General features: G+C 45.7%; 1 protein-coding gene across 2 annotated transcripts in view; it reads right to left on the bottom strand.

Annotated features, from left to right (window-relative positions):
• CPNE2 (copine 2) overlaps nucleotides 1–21,243 on the bottom strand; it is an 816,058-nt gene that overhangs the window by 303,885 nt on the left and 490,930 nt on the right. For both annotated transcript variants that reach the window (XM_085639480.1, XM_085639479.1), the window contains exon 7: nucleotides 20,439–20,528. In XM_085639480.1, coding sequence (XP_085495606.1) covers nucleotides 20,439–20,528 — 90 coding nt within the window. The remainder of the gene's footprint in view (nucleotides 1–20,438; nucleotides 20,529–21,243) is intronic.

The raw sequence follows: 21,243 nt of genomic DNA, 5'->3' as shown, positions 1-21,243 counted from the left end.
TATTAGATGCAAATACATTCAGAATTTGGACGAGTGTGCACTGTCCGTGTCCTGGCCAAAGAGGGTATAGAGGAGCTGAAACTGGATCATAAATTCAAAGCTGTTCCGAACAGGGGCCCCCAAAATACGTTTGGCCCAGGGCCCCATAAATCCTTAAGATGCCCCTGGGATTATACTAATGCTTTTGTGCCACCTAGGCTAACTTTCTCTCTCTTCATACTGCTCACGGTGGTTGAACTTGCACAGTTGTACTGTGAATAGTCTTTTTTTTATTATTTATTTCAGCATTTCTAATATAAAATGAGAATTTAAAATAATTTGTGAACCTTGAACCATGTATAACCCCTCATCATAAATAGTGCTTTTTCATTTTGGGGGACAGTATGTCTCCTCTGGGTACTCCCACATACTGTCTGCCCCCATAGTCCCGACACTTAATTCCAAGATGCAGGCTTTGATTTCTGGCAACTTGTAATCGCCACCTAAAGTTTCAGTTGCTGACAGTCCCAGGGTCCGGAGACAGGAGAAAATATTCCCTCATTAAATGGGACTTCTTTTTCTAAATGTTATGTTTGTAAAGCCTCTGACCATAGAAAACCCCAGGACTATCAACTCTAATACATGTCTGAATTAATGCACAAGATATACAAGCATTCCCTAGCTGATGAACCCGTGGAGCAATTCCTGACAAATATCTCTAAAAAAATGCTGAATGGGTTTAAACAAAATAAAAAAGCGTAAAGTTCTAGTTTCATGCCAAGTTTATAATCACGCTCAGCGTTTTTTTTCTACAGTTGCAGGCAGATTTTTTAATTAGAGATTGGAGGAGGAACATTTTTTTTTCACTCTCATTGTAATGGATGAACAAAAGATTTGATAACATTTCCACAATGCTTATATTGTTCTGAATCCCCAAGCGACTGCCAAATTTCAGTCATTTTTTTCAATACTGCAGAGTGGCTGTTGCTGAATCTGTAGTGTAACATAACAATTATGCATGTATATTACCCAGATAGGTATATAAAAGCATACATATATCCAGAGTCATAGTCACAACTGTAGTTTTGACTTCATTTCGAACACCATAGGAATGGCATTTTTTGGATGTTTAATAACTTAGGTGGTGTTTGAAAATGTTAGAAATGGGGGTCTCTAATTGGCAGAGGTAGGAGCCTTACTCCAAGTAGGGACCCTTGCTTCTAGTCAGGGTAAGGGGATACACACTTTAGATAACCCCTGCTCGCCTCCTTGGTAGCTTGGCACAAGCAGAGAGGCTTATCCCAAAGGCAATGTTCAAAGTATTTGTACTCAAAACACACAGTAATATAGTGAAAACACCACAAACGGACACCACACCAGTTTAGAAAACTATGGTATCTTTATCTAAACTCAACAATACCAAAACAACAAAAATCCAACGTACGTGTAGTAAAATAGTACTTAACCTCTTGAGTGCCCATGACGAGATGGTCTCGTCATGGGCCGCGGTTGCGCTGTGCCCATGACGAGACTATCTCGTCATGAACCCCGCCCGCTAATGAAAGGGCCGGCACAGGGCGGGGAAAGGGCGGGGCACTCAAGGGGTTAAAAACAGGTATTTCCAAAAGAAAGCTTGTAGAAAAAAAATAGCTCCACCTGGGGCTATTAGGACGTTGTGACACCAATAAATCCAATGTACGGCACCGACCACGAGGTGCGCGGCATCAGACACGGAGTCACACAGACACCCAAACAAACAGTACCTTGGAAAATGAAGTGTATGACGATGCACGGCGTCATGGAGGTGAGGCATCGATGCAGAGGTCAAGGCTGGCTTCCTGGCTGCCAAGGTGGAGGCGAGGCATCGTGTCTCCGAGGAGGTGACGTGTCGAATCCAGGACAGGAGATGTCAGTTGGTTGGTGGTGAGGCGTCGGTTCCGGTGAGACAATGCGAAGGCGGCGAGTCGTGGAGTCACCCTTGGTGGTTATCAGCACTGCGATAATTGGATGCAGACACTCGTGGTCACAGAGTTGTTGCGAGTGCTGGCATCAGGATGGCTGATAACTGCAGGCATTGGCAGGTGTCAAACGGTGTCGGAGCTGTGGTGCTGGCTGGGCGGTGCCCTGTGCACTTCACTAGCAGTGCCCCTGGCCTCAGTGCATGTCGCGGCGGCGGCGTCGTTGATGGCGTCTGGGATGGGTTTTCTTGCTCCTATTAGGTTTCTTCCAGCTCACAACAGCAGGAACAACTTCCAGAGGCCCAAAACTGGAACAGGCACCTCCAGGCAGGTCAGAACTCTCAGCAGTATAGTTCAGGGGAGCTGGTGGTGAAGTCTTTGTGCCCCTCAGACTTCAGAACAGGAGGCCAGCACACACAAGCCTTTGGAGATTCTTCTTCAAGCAGGTTTCTCAGCAAAGTTGCAGTCTTTGCCCTTTCCTTGGCAGACGCTGCAACTGCAGGCCAACCCCACACAGCACACAGCAAAGGGGCAGTACTCTTCTTCACAGTTCTCCAGCTCTTCTCCTTGGCAAAGGTCCCTCTTGAGCCCAGAAGTGATCTAACATTCTGAGTTTTAAGGTCCACTACATATACCCCGTTTTGTCTGTTCTTCTTTGTGCCAGGGTCTTTGAGCCCAGTCCAAACCAGTTCTGACCTCATTGGTGCAGTATGACCACAGAGGGTGTAGACAGCATTATTCAAGGGAGACAAGCCCTATTCAGGTGAAAGGAAAACTCCTGCCACTACTCTTACTGCAACCAAGGTCTATTATGCTCAGCCCTGAGTCATCCGGGAAGGGCCAGGCACACCTCAACTCGCCCCCCCCCCGTGGCTGTCTATAGTGCATACATATCCCCATCCCCTGTTACTCCAATCCCACACAGTCAATCCACAAACAGGCACAGGCACAGGCACACAGAATAGTTAATCAAGAAAAGGCCTGAAAGTGGCATTTTCAAACACAATTTATAAATCATCTTTACTAAAAGATGTGTTATTAAATTCTTTGTAGACATGCAGTGCTGGTGCCTTGCTCACTAGGGACTTCTAGGAGCAGCTTGCGGTACTGCACCCAGACATGCAGTGCTCGTGACTTGCTCACTAGGGACCTCTAGGAGCAGCTTGTGGTACTGCACTGAGACATACCATACTGGTTCCAGGCTCACTACACAAGCATTTGCAATGCACTAGGGTCTTGCATTACTGAAAATATGAGCACTGGCATTGCATTATTATTTGCAACGTCAATACCTCAAACTATCAGTAATGCTTGTTATCAGTTTGCTGCGATATGCATTTTCTTAGTTGAAGTGTAAAAAAGTGAAAGTAAAGACCAGTGCGTTCCCTGCTCAATGGTAAACAATGTTTACCCCGAAACTTTTAAAACACAGGGAGTTACAACAACCGCGTTGTGACTCCGCATACCATTACTCCGCAAGTCGGAACAACGACTTGCGGAGGGGGGCGAGGGGGGGGGGATGTTGGATTTAAAATCCAACACCTTCCCTAGTGTCCGCACAGACTGGAGTTGGAATAGTAAATTATACTATTCCAACATCCAGCGCCCACCCCTCCGCAAGTCGTCGTTCTGACTTGCAGAGTAATGGTATGCAGATTTACAACGCGGCCGTTGTAACGACCGCGTTGTGATTCCCTGTGGGATAAAAGGCGGCAGAATAACTTCATTCACATTGCCACAATTATTTTCTCCCATGGGGATGTTTGAACAATTCCCAGAATGTTATTTTTTTTTCTCTTTCTTGCAAAGTTTCTCGTTTGCAGATGCCACAATGTTAACAACCATGTTCTTCTTCCGTTGCAAGGCTCCATGACAGTCAAGCACTCTCCTCATCATGAGTGCCGACTATGGTGTTTTACCAACACAAAGTGAAGTCGTTTCTAGGTCTACTGCTTTGCACAAAATGATTTCAGTGCATAAATGGATGGACTTAAAAAAAAGTACTATTTTCAGTTGCAAAGCTATATAAACATTTAACCAGTGAAAGCTTTTTTTTCTCTCTCAAGCTTGAAAAGGTTCTGAAGACCCACATCAGCAGTCTGTAGACCTGTTTTTTGCTTCTCAGTTCACTATAATGCACATTATGAAAACCTATTTCAACCTCTCTTCATCCATTGGTCTTTTTTGTGTTATTCAATTTTTTCTTCTGTCCTTTACAGCATACAGCTTGGGGCAATTTATCAACCCATTTCAGGCATTGGCTAACTTTCTCTGTGAGTTATAGCATTTATTTTCTTTTACAAGGAGTAAGTACATCTGCACACAAAGTGCCAGGGACTACTATGGCAATGTTTGTTTTTAGAGACCAAAAAATACTTCTGCTGTTAGCCAATTCTTTTTTAGATTGAGGAGGGCCAGGAGGCTTCCGCATTAATGACGTTTTGCAAACCCCATGACAAAGCATGGCTTTTTGCCAATATTTGCCCTTAATAACACGCATTAATCCTTTGTCAGCCATCTTGTTTAAGGACAGAAATACAACTGTGATTCTAACTGCTGCTACGTTGTGCTTGAGCAACATCAAGGCTGTTTGGTACTTTTTAAGTTTGCTATGAAATTTCTGAATTTTATTGCATGATTGTTCACTTTTTGTGTTTAGCCTTCACCTGTAGTACCTGTTGCACCGGGACATTTGGAATTGCATGCACTCTGACACCACAGATAATAAACCTATTGAACAGCTATGAACATTTTACTTCGCTCCTAAGTAATGCACGGACACTTTGACTTTGAGGTTCAAGGAGTACCTTTCCGAGTTTAAATTCCTTGGGCATGTGTATTAACATGCATTCATCCAGGATGGCAGGCAGGCCGGTAAGAATGAAAAAGATCCCTGACAACAGGCTTGTGCGTGACCATGGTCTCACCTAGATAACCTGGACCACGTGACGTTTCCAATAAATGGAGAATGTCACCTGGGCCAGACTGGCCGTAGCGGGGCATTGGGCATTTCCCTGGGAGGCTGGAAGGTTGGGGGCCTGTTTTGTTACTGGGGGCCGGTATTGCAGCAGTGCTGCAATATCGGCCCCCAGCATGCGGGCAACTAGAGCCAAATTACGGGGGGGGGGATGCAAAAAGATTTCGGGGGGGGGGGAGGGGGTTAATTCTTTCAGCCATAGGCAGAGTGGCTCTAAGAGGGGGTGAAAAGACAACAAAAGCCGCATTCACAAGTAAATGGTCTTTTGAAGACCTGTGAAGTACTCCGGTGCGGCTGCAATTAAACGGTCGCCAGCCCAATGGGTGTAAATGCGGGGGCTGGTCCGACGAAATTGCCAGGGCTGCTTTGGGATCCCAGTCCGGCCCAGAATGTCACTGTAGTAATCTGGCACACAAAGCCATGACTTTGTTAGCGTTTTCAAATAAACGGCCAACTTTGCAAAAGAGAGGTTGCAGATGTGTCAAGAGAAGGCACTGTGAGCAAAAGGGTAAGAGACAATAAACTGTACAATGGAGAATACAGATTTAGAGACAAGGAAGACCCACAAGATGACACTGTGGGACTTTTAAACAAGGTTGGCAGGCTCGTTGTTTGTTAGATTTTGGATTTCACATTTTGGCGCGATTTAATGACTTCTCAGCATGTTCAATGTTATTAAAACATTGCCGTTTAGTTATTGAGGTACGCAGAATATTAAACTTCAATAAAAGAACATGGACACGTAATAATTAAATGTACAAAGTTTGCTCAGATCAAAGGTGTGGGTCAATGGGTGTGTTTGCACCCTGCTTGTACAGTGGGTGAACGAGTAAGCTTGGCAAAAGGCATTTGCAGTGATTTTTTTTGTTTCTCCACAGGAATTCCCCCCCCCCCATGGAGTAACTCGTACATGTACTTCATGTCAATTATTGAGGTGTACACTCCTCTTGCCTCAAAACAGACTTACTTCAGCCCTTCATAGGAGTAAATGGTCAAATGGCCTCCGGGTTGAAGTCATCTGTAAAAGGTTTGTAAGATAAGGACAAAATTGGGAGTTTGCGGATGTTACCTTTGCAGGTGTACGTGCATGGAACCAGCAACACTTAACATTACTGAGTAAAGAGTTTACGGTTACAAATTGAGGCTTCTCGACTCAATAAAGTAAAGTTGCACTCATAAATTATGTTATGTGCTTGCCAGAGTGTCACTTAGGAGGGCAAAAAACTTTGTGAAATGGGTTCTCTGGCTCTAAAGGTAGCACAACAAGGTAATGAATTAGCAAACATGTCATTGGAAGATTTCAGATTACAAGTTACAATTCTCATAATTTCCAGAAAAAAGCAAAGGGTAAAAGACTAGTATTATTTGATATATATGTTTTGGGATTTCTTAAATACACATCCACTCTAATCAGAAATGCTTAAATGATTAAATAGAACAGTTTAAATCAACACCACAAGATTGTCACCATCATCAACAGGGGCCTTGTTTTTAATGTATGAATTAAACTGGTTCTTGGTTAGGATTGTGTTGGTGGGAGGCTTTTTGTATACAGAATGATTTGATTGAATTGTATTTAGTTGATTTACGAATATTTGAAGATCTCTTTATAATAAAAGTGATTTTGCAGTCATTCTAGTTATTTTAATTATTTTGTGGGCTTGGAAGTAGAGCCTTGATCTCATATATTCTGTGTAAAGAAAAGCTAAGGTTGATGTAAATTTACCTAAGCAAATACCATTTGTGAATGAAGAAATTCTGCCAGTCTCATGGAATTTCTGCATTTGTGTACTTAAGGATATGGACAGGGATATGTACATTCGTAAGCGGATAGAACTACAAGAGCCGGCGAATAACCACAAACCTGGAATAAAGAAAATGTAAATGTTCTCCTGCCAAGGCCAAGAGCAAGCATGTTTCTAGGGAGCACTCCATATTTCATTAAGGTGTTCAGGAAGTGGTTTCCCCATGGGAAAAATAATTTCCCTGTAGAGGGAGAAAGATACATCCACCTTGAGATCGGTTGAAATAACCCAATTCATCACACGTGAGTATTCCTGGAAACGAGTGAGCGGCAGGAGAACAGTACTCCTTGGATCCTTTGTGAATCCCATTACAGTCGAACATCTGCTCGAAATGTAGGACTGGTCCTGCGTGGGTTGACATCCAACTTGATCTTTGTTAATAAGGGATGTGCTCAATCAACAATTGCACATAGATCTGGGTATGCAAAGTTCAAGTGCTACCAGTCAAATCGATGTTTCTATGCTGAAGGTCACTAGAGGAATCATGCTGTAGAAGCCATCTTTCTTGTATGATACCAAATGCTGTAAGCTTTTAGGCCCTGCTAAGTTGACATGAAAAGCAGTGCACAAAATGATTGTACTTTTCCATTCGCTTCAGAGACACAGATTTTGTAACACAAGGTATGATCAAGAATAATACGTGACAGGGAAGACGCTCACGTAGACACAGACATTTCAGCATAGCACATTTTGCAATATGTCTGGTCCTTTCTATTATGTTGCAATAACTTTACTTATATTTCAGATTCCACAATGCCAGTCACCATCAAAGGAAACAATCGTGTAAACTGTTTTTCAGCATTTTAATGACTCTTAAATTTACTAGAAACAAGAAAACAATATATCATGTAAATTGTTCAATGCTATCAATAAGTGCCGTTAATGTTTCACCCTAAATTCACGTTAGGTTGGTTTTTTATAAAACTGCTTTATAAAAGAAACAATATCTAACACTAGTGAGATTTTACTGATAATGCTACCCTTTATATGTTCTGATCTTTATGGAGGATTAGATTTTAATTAAGGGAAACACATTACAATGAGTGCGGCTGTGCAGTCTAATAGGAAGGAGCGAATCTGCGATTTCATTGCAGCTGATATATTTTTACAACACCAGCTTCTGTCTACCTTGGTTTTACCAAAAACGCTTTCACAGCGGGAAATAACAGCAATTGTAGCAAAAACAATTCAGAATTCGAGAACAAAGAATAGCAAAAAGCATACTGTGGAAGCCAAAAAATGACGAATGAGGAAACGAAGGCATGAGGAACAGGTGGGGGAATCAAATAACAAAGCACATTACCATGGCAACAAAGAATGTGTGTTTAACATGTTTTTACACGCGCATTTTAATTACTTAAGACAGAGGTTTAAGGGCTGCCCAGGCTCAATATGTCTGGGGGTTCAGCTCCCCAAGTTTAGGAGCGCGGGAAACCCCTTTGGTTTAGCTGACTTGTGATTGCTGCACGTGCTACGTACGTAGGTGTTAAAATCAGATTCTGGTGGAATAAAACATTGTATTATGCATAAGCAATCCGCTCAGAGAGGTTGCGTCCAGCTATCTACCGTGGTTGGAAAAGGAAATGAGATGGCGAGTGGGCAGCCTGATGAAAACTGCCCTTCAGGGGATTCTAGAAACTGGCTGTGTCAAGATTCCAATGTTTTAGTCCCCTTCACAGAGACCCTGACAGCAGTGGCAAATATCCCACACCTCCCCATTTTTGATTTTTTTTAAATGAGAATATTCGCATATGCAAATCCCAAAAGATGAAAAACAGAATTATCCTGGAATACCTTTATATGTTGAGGCCTAAACAGACATGAACACTGAAGACGGTATAATGATGGTACACACAGTATATCATATACATAATTTCACACGATATATACAATATTATATAGAACAGACTGAGATAATTTAATAGCCACAATCCACAACACAAAATTAGATTTTTGTAAGAAGCTTTGCAACGTCAAGGGCTAGTAGCACTGACTAAGTAATCTTTTAAGAAACTAATAAGAAACATCATACGTCCACTGGATCTGATGCTGACATTGGTATTCTTACCATTGTATAGCTCGGGCTTTCAACCTATATGTTCACTTTTCGTTATTGCTCTTTCGCTCTTCTCTCGTTTTCCATTATTTTGACTAGATCAGACATGTCTCTCTACTCTCCTCGAGTTCCACATCCTTCCATCCAGTGTCTTGACAGCACTTCGAAAGACCTAAGTGATTTTCATTGGTTCAGTAAATTTTGACCATTTTGTGTTGCCAGTGGGGATTTAACTCTTACCCAATCACCTACTTTGAGAGCTATCAAATTTGTCCTCTGCAATTTATCAAATCTTTCCTTGCGGGCTGCTTGTAATTCTAACATTTTCACCCTCCACTGTTGACTAGCATCAACCTTCACCCAACCTTTTTGCCACTTCATCCATCCAGGTACTAGTCTTGAATTTGATTTTCTTCCCTTCAACAGCTCAAAAGGAGTGATATTAGTGGACTGATGGGGGGATAGACAATCCTCTTCTAACCATTTTAATACCGCTTCCTTCCAGCACAACCCATTTGATCTTGCCAGCTGGATACCTTCTTTAAGTGTTTTATTAAACCTTTCCCCTACTCCATTGGTTTCTGGATGATACAGGACACACAGTTTGTGTGCAATTCTATTACATTAAAATAATTCTTCATTTAATTGGAGCAAAACCGGACCCCATTGTCTGACTAAATGATGTTTGGCAGTCCCTAAAGTATAAAAAACTTTATGACAGACATGGTACTGAAGTCTGAGAAAAATTTAATTTGAGGCCATCTCAAGTAGAAGTAAACTAATACTATATTTTCTTTTCTTTCATGGAATTTTATATAGCGCAAACTTGACCTGAAGGTATTGGGTATCAGAGTGATTTACACGAGCATCAGTTGCGTTACATGAGGACACATTCATTTTTGATAGGCACGGGGAGATTAAGTGATTTGCCCAGAATCACAGGATGTTGCACGTCCTTGCCCAGACTTGAACCCGGTTCACCAGATTTGAGGTTGACTGCCCTTGCCATCAGGCCAACTCCTTGTAAGGGGAATGCCTCTCCATGGACGTCCCAATAATATCTATTGCTACATCCTACCAAGGACCTTCTGGAAGGGGGCGACAATCCATGGGTGGAGTGTGTAATGTTTGTACTTTGTTGCTGGTAGAACATGGCCCACGGTTCCTTACTGCTCTATCTACTAGCACGCCCTGGGCTCCAGAAATCTAGTCTTAATCTTTGTTTGGTTTTAGTGATACTGAGACGGCCTTAATGAGCAATGTCAATCAGCTTTCTCCTAAGAGTTTCTGGAGGAATTAACTTGGTACCCTAAACAAGAATCCATCCTACTTCGATAATTGTTCTTTGACCACCCAAAAATATCTTACCGCTCCTCATCTTTTCCTTCGTTATCTGAACCTCGAACCAATAGCTCTCGTACTCTATTTAAGACTGCATCAGCTTCCATCCTTGAATATATGTAACACCTGCCTAATCCTCTCATCATGTTGCAATTGTGTGTCCCTAACTATCAACACATCTCCTTGATAACAGAATCCCCAAGGGATTCCCGAAAGTATGGAGGACATCGCCCTCTGAATAACCGATATAGCCAATTCAAGGCAGAACGGCATACATTTAAATTTATACACCCCCATCGGTGTGATAAACGAAGTGAGTTCTTAGGAATCAGGGTTTAAGTGGATTTGGTGATATACTTAGTCCAAGCATGTTAAGTCCAATGTTGAGAAAATGTGGGCTCCTGCCTCCTTTGTAACCATCTACGATATATTAGGTAATGGGAACTTGTCAACCACCACCTCTTTGTTGAGAGTTCTAAGGTCCACAAAAATATGAATCTTCCCGCTAGCCTTTCTAGTGACCACAATTGGTGCCAACCATTCCGTTGCTTCAACAGGCTCTATCACGCCCAAACTGCTCAATGTTTCCAATTCCTCCCTCACTGCCTCATGCATGCTCAAAAGAAGATCGCCTACACTAGCAGACACTGGAATAGCTTTCTTTTTTAGTTTTATTTTGTGAACATATTGTTTGAGGTAGCCTAGTTTATCTGTGAACACCTCAGGATATTCTTTTTCAAAGGTGGACATTTAATTCCCATTCTTTGTAACCTTTTGTACTAATATTCATGGATCAGCATTGGGATTAAATTAAACCGCTAGCCTTTTTGTGCGGGCCACCCAAAAGTTTGTTCCCTTTATAAGAAACATATACCTTGCAGACAGTATCTCGGTCTTTATTTTCAACACTTTCAAAGAAAATTCCCTTCATTTTTATGGGTTGCCCACCATACCCTCCCGGGCATATATCCATTTTGCTTAACTTCTTACTTTCGTGGAACACTTTATGGAAGACCTCTTCAAAAATTATCGTTAACCTTGAACATAAATCAAACATGACCTCCACTTCCTGACCTTCAATTCTTATCAGGTCTTTGGGGTTACTTGAACCCTCATCAGTCATCTGCAACATTATCTCCTCACACACCTCAGGCATGACTCAAACACATACTCCTCTGCTGTTTCACTCTCTTTTTGTGATCATTTTCCAAAGTGGTAATGCTCCATAAATATACTGATCCTAGGTAGCAAGTGATTATCCAACCCTTTATGCATATTTCATATTCATTTCTTTTGTTAAGTTTTTAGTAGTGTTCCCACCTCTTCAACATACCATGAAATGTCCTTTCCTTCCATAATTATTGAATACTGCTCTCAAAGCAGGACAGTCTTTGCTGTCCCTTATATATCCTATCTTCCCACACCTGTAACATTAGCCTTTGAACATGCTTACAATATTTTTCTCTTTTGTTGCAGATGTACCTTTTGCTACCTGCACATCACTTTTCTCATCCCTCACTAGTCTCATACTCTCCTTACAGTCTGTGGATTGTTTATTCTCTCGTACACACTTCATCATGTGTTCCACTTGTTTTGCCAAAATCAAAATATCATTCAAAGGAGGGTCATCTTTCAGCCAGAGCTCTTTGAGTACTCTCTCAATGTTACAATTCAATTAAAATTGATCTCTGATGCGTTTGTCACGCATTGCTCCAAATTTACAGGTGGATGCCAACTTACATGACTGAAACACCTACTCCTCTGTTGTTTCACCCTCTTTTTGTGATACTTTTTCAAAGTGGTAATGCTCCATAAATGTACTGATCCTAGGTAGCAAGTTATTATCCAACTTTTGTATGCATATTTCATATTAATTTAATCCCCTGGCTTCATAAACACTTAGATCAGGTAGATGTTCTAAAATTCCTTGTACCTTCACTCCTAGGCAGTGTAGAAGTAATGCTATATTCGTCTCCAGATCTAAATTTGGCCCACGTACTATGGAATAGTTCTGAAATACTTTTTACCCTTTTCACCATCTTACTGGTGGTTCACCGGGGGATTCTAAAAAGAATGGTGGGGGAGTGACACTGCATTTTGTTCTTTTTACAATATGGCACTGAGATTACACTTAAAAACACAAATTACACAATAACCTTGAGATACTTTGAATCGATGGATCTCTATAGTTACACCATGTGATATAAACAATTCTGTGCAGTATTGGTAAGTCCTACATGTATCGTTGACACCATGCACTATGCAGACAAGTGAAATGCAAGTCAGTCACAATACATAAGTATTCCTTCTGTTCTTACTGAGGCTGCATTTATCAACTATGATGTTCAAAGAGAACCTTAAATGGTGCTGTTTAACTTCACTTGCAAATAAAACGAGGAGTTGTGTATTCCGGCGATGATGCAGTGAGGGAGAAAAACCAGAACTTCCTGCCAGCTCGAGTCAGAGCAATACCAGGTTCTGACCCCAGGCTAATGATAAGAAATGTAGTTATTTTCTTTTCCCTATACCCAAAGTTCAGCGTAGACTAAAACAGTACAGCGTGTGGTGGAAAGTTTGGTGCGGGCTCACCGCTCTCAGCTGCAGCACTCTCGCATGACTTAATTGCCTGAAATCATTCACAGTATATCGTGTTGCGGTTATTTGTAGTTTGTTCTATGCTCTCAGCTGCAGCACACTCTCCCGTTGATACTCGCCTGGTCAGCTGCCATTCACCGCAAGTCATGTGAGCAGTTCCATATTTTGCAATACACATTGCTGTGATGCTTCGATTGTTTAAGCATCCACTCATAGATAAATGTCGGCAAAAGGCACTCCCTGCAGTGACTCACCGACACATCGGATCTCGCTTGGGGGAGATGTCAGCAACCAGTGCTCCCAGAAGCAACTCACCAATGCCCCGGGTCTTTTGAAAATTCTCCCTGCAACACCTAAAGCGAATCTGACACACCGCTCCTCACAGTGCTATCACGCCTCGAGTATTCATGCACTGGCTCACGTCATAACAAGGTGGTCGGTACTACTTCACATGCTGAAGATTATTGAGGTTCGCTCTGCCCGTTCAGTGCCCAGATCTTGCCACAATATGCCAATCTTCAGAACGGGGAGTAGCAACAAAGTGCACAGATTGCGCCACTATGTTCCAATCTTCAGACCAGGGAGCAGGTAACACTTCATCCCACCACGAGCTGGAGTGCTTGATGGGGAGCCTGGCAAGGGCTACCTCAGACAACTGAGATGCTGCAGTTTTTCCACCTCGCATAGCGAGCAGTACCCACAACTTTAGTCACGCCAAAGATCCCTCCAGGAAAAGCTACCCTCTCTGGGATGATCGGATGTCTTCTTTTTTTTTTTTTTTTCTTTTTTTTTTTTTATAAAACCTTTATTTCTTCAAGAATCTGGACACAGCTATTCAGCCGACAACCCGGAGGTTCGGCAGCTTCAGTAGGAGAGGACAAAGAAGCGTCCACAGTGCATTGAAGGAGCAGTGAAAAGGTTCCATTTTTAAATAATTACAAACACACAACAAACCCCAGCAAGGCAACAACACTGAATACCCACGGTGTTAGCCCCTCAGGGGGGAGCCGGACCCCAATCGTCTAACAGTTACAGTACTGTGAAAAGAGGAAAACGGGGGGAACGCAGAGGCCCAAGAAGTCAATTAACCATCACATCTGCATACTAAGCTGGAAAGAAGATCAAGAAGAAAGCTGTTCCTCGGGGGGATCCAGATCAGGGGCAAGACATATTCCCCCCCCTGTATTGATTCCACCTCCCCCAGATGGCATGCCACTTCCGAGGGCGGCCTCTAGCGCAATAGACTGTCTTCTCCCTGAGCATGCTCCAGTCCATATTTTCTTTCCACGCGGTTAACGTGGGGGGCCCGTGGAACCCCACAAGCGCGCGATGTCCCTCTTAGCAACCATGTTACCCAGAGTCACCCACTGGGTTTGCGCCTCATCATGATCAGTGGGCCCCCAGACATTCAGGAGACAACACCGCGCTTCCGGCTGCATAGCAATGCCCGTCACCTCCCCCATCACCGCATGGACTCGCCTCCAAAATTCCGTGATGACACCACATTCCCAAATGATATGGAGGAAAGTACCCACCATACCTCATCCCCTCCTGCATAGGCCTTCCTCAGAGAATCCCATATGAACCAGTCGCGGCCCCGTCACATACACTCGATGCATCTTGAGCTGCACCAGCCTCAGACGCGACGGGATCGCAACCTCCTTAGGAGAGGAAACAGCAGACTGCCAGTCCTCATCATCCAACTCGAGTCCGTCCCTGGTCCACTGGTCCCGCAGCCCCAGAAGCATATCAGCCCGAACATTTATCAGTTTCTTGTAGATGAGCGAGATCGTGCTCTCTGGCATATGGCCATCAAGGATCCGGTCCTCCAAAGGAGAGGACTCAGGCACCCTCTCACCCTCCACAAGGACTGACCGCAGGGCATGACGCACCTGAGCATATCGGAAAAACTCGGATGCCCCCAACTCATACTCTTTCTGCAACTCTTCAAAGGACTTCACCCTCCCCTTAATCAGCACATCTCCAACCCTGGAGATGCCGATCAAGTCCCATTTATCAAACCCTTTCGTACGCCAGAGCCTACCCAACCTTTCAGATTCAAACAACGGGGTAGCTAGGGTGAGCCTATCCTTCCAGCCCAGAGAGTCAGTCGCCATCTTCCATACACGCACCGCCACCCCAGTGGGCCCCGTGAGGGACGAGTCGAGGGACCGCGAATACAATGCCCTAAGATAGTTCCCACCACGCAGCAACCATCTGTCCATGGCATAACCAGGGCTGATAGCCGGGCCATAAAGACCATGGTTAATCGCGGACAACTGGGTGGCCCAGTAATAGCGTCGGATGTCTGGAAGAGCGATACCCCCGTCATACCATGGAAGCGTCAATTTAGCAATCGCTATCCGCGGCCGCCCATCCCACAACAACGTTCGTTGGAGGCTTTCGACCTCCCGAAAGTACCTGGCCGGCACCCAATCCAGAGTATTCTGCAATGCGTAGAGGAACCGGGGAAGGGACATCATTTTGAACAAGGCAGCGCGCCCGACGAGGGAGAGCGGCAACCTCCGCCAGCCCTCAACCTCCCGCCGCAGGCGCGCCAGGGGGGGGGAGCAGGTTTCTCTCATACCGCAAAGCGGGGTCCATGGAGATAAAGATCCCTAGATACATGAAGCCCTGCTGAGCAATCTGGATCGAACAAGTTCGCGGGACCGGTGGAACCTCACCACTAAGGACGTATAAATACGATTTACTCCAGTTGATGACGAGACCCGAGTTCCTACCGAAAGATGTAAGAACGTCACAAACCACTATGAATGAATTCTTGGGCGAGGCAAGATACAACAGGATGTCGTCAGCATATAGCGAAATGCGATCCTCGTGTTCGGGCGACCAGCGAAGGCCACGTATGTCCGGATGCCATCGTATCCACGCCGCCAGCGGTTCAAGGGCAAGGGCGAACAGCAGAGGCGACAGGGGGCAGCCCTGCCGAGTCCCCCTCCCAAGCCGGAACGGAGTCGATGCTCGGCCATTTACCACCACACTCGCAAGGGGTCTCTCATACAGCAACCTCACCCAACTCACAAAACCAGGGCCAAAGCCGAACTTGGCTAGCACAGCCCACAAATACTCCCATTCCACCGTATCAAAGGCCATCGTGGCATCAAGAGACGCCACAATAGCCGGTTCTCGCAGCGTGCCAGCCCTGGCGATCACACCATGAAGGCGCCGAAGGTTTAACGCGGTGTTGCGATGCGGAATAAAACCGGATTGATCCGGGTGAATCAAGTCTCCAAGTACCCTGACCAATCGGCCCGCCAGGATTTTAGCCAGAATCTTCGGCTCGGCGTTGAGGAGTGAGATGGGCCTATATGAGGCACACTTATCTCGGGGTTTACCATCTTTGTGTATCACAACAATTGTCGCCAGCCTCTGGTCCAACGGGAGGGTCCCACTCCCCCGCGCCTCCACGAACATGGCGCGCAGGTGAGGGGCTACCCTATCCGGGAACAGCTTATACAGGTCAATCGGCAAGCCATTCGGGCCCGAGGCCTTGCCCGGGTTCAGCGCGCGAATAGCTCCCGCCACCTCAACGACCGTTATGTCTCCATCAAGATCATCTCTATCTACATCAGAGAGACAGGGCAGAGCGATATCCCTCAAGAGGTCACGCGAGTCCTCGGGCGGCCTATCCGACACTGAGGCATAAACCTTACAGAAATAGTCCGAGAAAGACTGTACAATCCCCTCAGGTTCCACAATCACCTCTCCCCCCTCTCCCGTCAACTCCGGCACTACTCTATTAACCCTTTCTTTTTTATCCAGCCAAGCTAGGAGCTTCCCGGCCTTGTCACCAACATCATACAGGCGGCCCTGCTGTTCCCTACTGAGGGTCTTAGCGGCATTTGTCACAAGGTCCTTATACTCGGCTTGCTTCAAGCTCAGCTCATGCAGTGAGGCCGCTGTTACCTCCTCCTCTAACGCTCCCTCCAAAGCCCCGATCTCCTCCTCCACTTGCATAACCTCGCCATCTCTCCGCCGCTTGGCCGCCACTACAAGTGAGAGGGCCTCCCCTCGCAGCACGGTCTTAAATGCTTCCCACAACGACACAGCCGAGTCCACGGACCCATGATTGTCCTTGAAGAAATTATCCACTGTCTTCACCAGTGCGCTGCGCATCTTAGAATCTCGAAAGTACCAGGGGTTAATAGGAGCCACCCTTCCCCCTCCCTCGCGGCTTATGTCCAGCCTGACCCACACTGGCGAATGGTCCGATATGCCACCCGCCATGTGCCTGACCTCAGACACCAGTGGGGCGTGCGCAGCCAAAGTGAGCAGGTAGTCAATCCTAGAGAGGCTACCATGCGCCCCGGTGTGGAAGGTGTATTGACGCTGTGTAGGGTGCCGGAGCCTCCAGCAATCTATCAGGCCGAGTGTGTCTAGTAAGTCTGGGAGCCACTTCTGAGCCCCCCCAGTGTCTCTGGGCGGGTACCTATCCAGCAGCCCAGAGCCGACAGCATTGAAATCCCCCCCCACCACTAGCATACCTCCCGGGAGATCCAGCAAGGCCCTACCCAGATCTGTAAACGTGGAGGCCTGCAGGGCCGGAGGGACATAAACCGAAACCAAAACCAAAGTTCTACCTTCCCACCTCCCCGCCACCGCCACAAACCTCCCCCTATCGTCAACAATTGTGGAGTCTACCTCAAATGGTAGCGAGGCCCTGACTAGGATGCCCACACCCCTGGACCCGGAGGAAAATCCCGAATGAGCTATGAATTTATAACCCTTCCTATTAAGAGCATAACACGTATTACCTATGAGGTGTGTCTCCTGCAGTAGGGCAACATCTGGCATTGACCGTTTCAAGTGTTGCAAAACTATCCCGCGCTTAATGCGATCTCCCAGACCATTAACATTCCAGCTAATAACACTGAAACCTCTACCCCCCATCCCCAAACACAAAGAGGCCCACCCCCCACCCGAAGAGCCACCATGGAACAATCCCGAGAATGATCATTACGCCTTGCAGAAACAAACCCCCCAACAACAAACCCAAAGTCCCAACCATCCCCCCCACCCTGCACCCCTGCTGCAGCTTACAAAGCCCCCCCAACTTGCAGTGTGCCTGTCGCCCTACCAAACCCAAATCTACAAAAAGTACCCTAAGGGAGGAAAGAGCTCCCCTCGTCCTCCCGCAACCCTCCGCATTTACTGCACTCTATTCAAGTCATTAGATAAAGTCAAATCGAGTCAGACCAGCTCTGAAAACATCACCCTTGCCCATCCCGGCCACTGTCCCCATCCGCGGCAGTGTCCTCTCCCGTCCGTCGTCGGGGCAAAGCGTCCAGCCATTCATCGGCCATGGCGGGAGACTCAAAAAAGAATGTCCGGTCTTCGTACACCACACGTAATCTGGCAGGGAAGAGCATGGCATACTTCAGATCCCTCTCCCGAAGGCGCCTCTTCACCCCCAGAAAGCCCTGTCTCTGCCTCTGCACCTGCTGGGTGAAATCAGGATAGAAATTCACCGACGCGTTCTGGAAGGGGACCGGGCCCGTTACCCTCGATGCTTGCAGGATAGCGTCCCGATCTCGAAAATGAAAGAGCCGGGCGACGATCGGCCTCGGCGGGGCTCCCACCCTGGGCTTCCCACCCGGCACTCTGTGGGCCCTTTCAACCGCGAAGAACTTCCCAAGACCCTTAGGCTGCAGGTGGTTAAGCAACAAATCCTCCACGAGCAGGTCAACCGAAGCCTCATCCGAGGACTCCGGGACCCCGATAACGCGCACGTTGTTGCGCCTGGCCCGGCTCTCAAAGTCCTCCAGCCGACGAGCGGCGAGATCACTCTCGGTCCTCAGCTTACGAACCTCGGTCTGCAGTTCCGAAACCTCATCAGCGAGGCCCGTGGTCTTGAGGTCCAGGGTTTTAACCCGTTCGTTGGTTTTGCCCAAATCTGCACGGATCAGGTTAACGTCCACCAAGATGGTATCCACTTTATGCGCCAGGGCATCAAATTGTCTCCCAATCGAGGTCTGCATCCCCTCGATCGCCCCCATGACATCCTGCAGCGAGAGCTCCGGGGCCAGGGGCGAGACCTCCTTCTGGGTATCCGGCGACTGGCTCGACCCACTCGGTGACCCCTTCTGCAGAGCATAGCGGTCCATATTATTAGCTTGAGAATAGGCTCCCCGCCTGGTTGACTTAGGCTTCAGCCGATCCACCTCTGCTTTGCCCGACATGGTTGGCACCAAGCAGTTCGGTTCCGATAAGACGGCCCTCTCTCAGCAAGAGGAATCAGGAGTGATCAGGTCTGCAGTGGGCCGCCAGAGTAGCATGTAGAGCGTCCAAAGGAAAATAAAGCCACCAAGGGCTCTCCAGGGGCAGGGCAGACAAAGGGAGAGAAAGTGAAAGTGAAAGGACGGGGACCTCCATCCGACAGTTCACACCTCGCCTGGCCGCTGTTGTTCAACTAGAGGTCGGGCATCCTGCCAACTCCAGCCCCTGGCATCCCTCGGAGATAGGCCGCAATCTTCCGCCATGCATAACTCCGGTTCCCGGTGGGCGATCCGACCTCGGGTAGCATCAATCGCCTCCCTGACAAGTCATCTACACGATGCCATGCATGCAGACAGGATTAGAGACAGGATAGTCGACGGAGGGCGCGAGGGTCTCGGGAGCTCAGAGCTCACGCGGCCATCTTGGTCAAGCGCTAGGCTCCTCCTCCATCGGATGTCTTCTTGATGACCACCACAAAATCTTCTTCCTTCAGAGAGTGTTGAGGTGTATTCTACATCTCCCATCCTCATCACCAGTGTCCAAAGGCAGGTAGGTTCCACACAAAGGATGAACTCTGGTAAGTATGAGAGAAGAAGCTTTATTCTGTACATCTAGGCCACAGCATGATCCAACTGTCACCTCAGAGTTCAACATTCTGGAAGCAGTCCTTTCTAGAACCCGGCGGTGCCAAGATTCCAATATTCTAGACCCTTACACAGAGACAGTGACAGCAGTGGCAAATACCACAAGTATTTTGTCCCACTCTCACACATTTTTCCTTTGTCTATCAAGAGCTTTTGGAAAACCTGTTACTGATCACCCTCCTTGGTCATGCTGGAAGCCAGGCCCATGAATTAACCATCATTCTATGAAGTAGAACCTCCGTCTGTCACTCATGAACTTCCCCTGCATGTCTCATGTTGCACAGTTGTCAACTGTGTAGTATCGTTCTTTACAGTTATGTGATTTCCTACTCTTCTGCACTCGCACCCTATTCAGTATTTTGGAGTCCCTTTTCTGAATGGCAGTAAGTAGAGGCCTGATCGCCATTTGCATAATTTTACCAGTGGCAACTATCCATTCTAAAAGATCCTGGAAAAAGGACACATTTTTAATTCTGTTTTCTAGTTTGAAAACATGAATACTCAATGTGTGAACCGCCGTGGTACAGCATTTTGGCAAATGATCAAGGAAAACATACATGTGACCTGTGATTACTCTTTATCCATGTTCTAGTTTCCATACCTGTCATGTTCCCTAAAGAGGGGGTTGGTTGTATAACACAAAATAGGGACAAAATGTATGCACTGATATAAAGAAGTGGATGTATTTTATTTTTATAACTCTAATGCAAGAAAGTCAGTGCCATGATTAAATGTACTTTGGTGTAAAGGTCCAACATTACATTTTTGCAATAAATTATATAGTAGATATCATAACCAGTACAACATCACTGATTCTTGTTGAAGAGCCCAACCATGTAACATTACCTTTATAACTTTGTCTATGTCTCCATCACACAGGGACACTAATGGCACAGTGAACGGTTTCCAGACTGGATCTAGTGTATATTTGATTACCTGAGGAAAGAAAGATCACACAATAAATACATTTAGCCTCGGTTCTAAAGTAAGGAACAAAATATATAGAACGCCATAGGGCTGGGCTGCCACTTAGCACGGTTATTGTGGTTGCCTACAAGACTCACAGGGACTGAATTACTTAGAAGAACTCCAGACTTATGAGTCTTATGTCTGTAATGAACCTAACCTACTCCTGTTCCTCTATTTTTTGCAATTCATAAAATATTGCATGATTGTTTGAAATGTCTCGAAAATGATCCTAATTCCATATAAAACAAAATAATTCCCTATAAAATACTCAGGTCAAAGAAATGAAAATATCAATACATACAACACATGACTTGTGAGTCATGCAACAGAAATGTTACAGTCAGTTCCACAATCAGGGACTACATTCAAGTCCAAAAAACATTCTCCATCAAACTTTCAATCATGCTTACTATTCAAATCTAGCAATACATATGCACCGCCACTTAAAACAGCAGTGATACATGAACATATAGCTCAAAAACAATATCAAGCAATTACATTCTGGGATTCTAATATCAATAAAGTAATTCCTTATGCAACATACACAGGCGTGCAAATGTAACAGTCAGAAATATCTGTCACGAGCACACATCTTACACAAGCATACATAAAATACTCATGAGTGCACACACTATGCACTATGTGCATGCATAAGATATGAAGCTCAATTTTAGTGAAACTG

The sequence above is a fragment of the Triturus cristatus genome, chromosome 12 (genome assembly GCF_964204655.1).
Source record: "Triturus cristatus chromosome 12, aTriCri1.1, whole genome shotgun sequence".
Lineage (NCBI taxonomy): Eukaryota > Metazoa > Chordata > Amphibia > Caudata > Salamandridae > Triturus > Triturus cristatus.
This window is presented reverse-complemented; position numbering and strand designations above follow the sequence as displayed.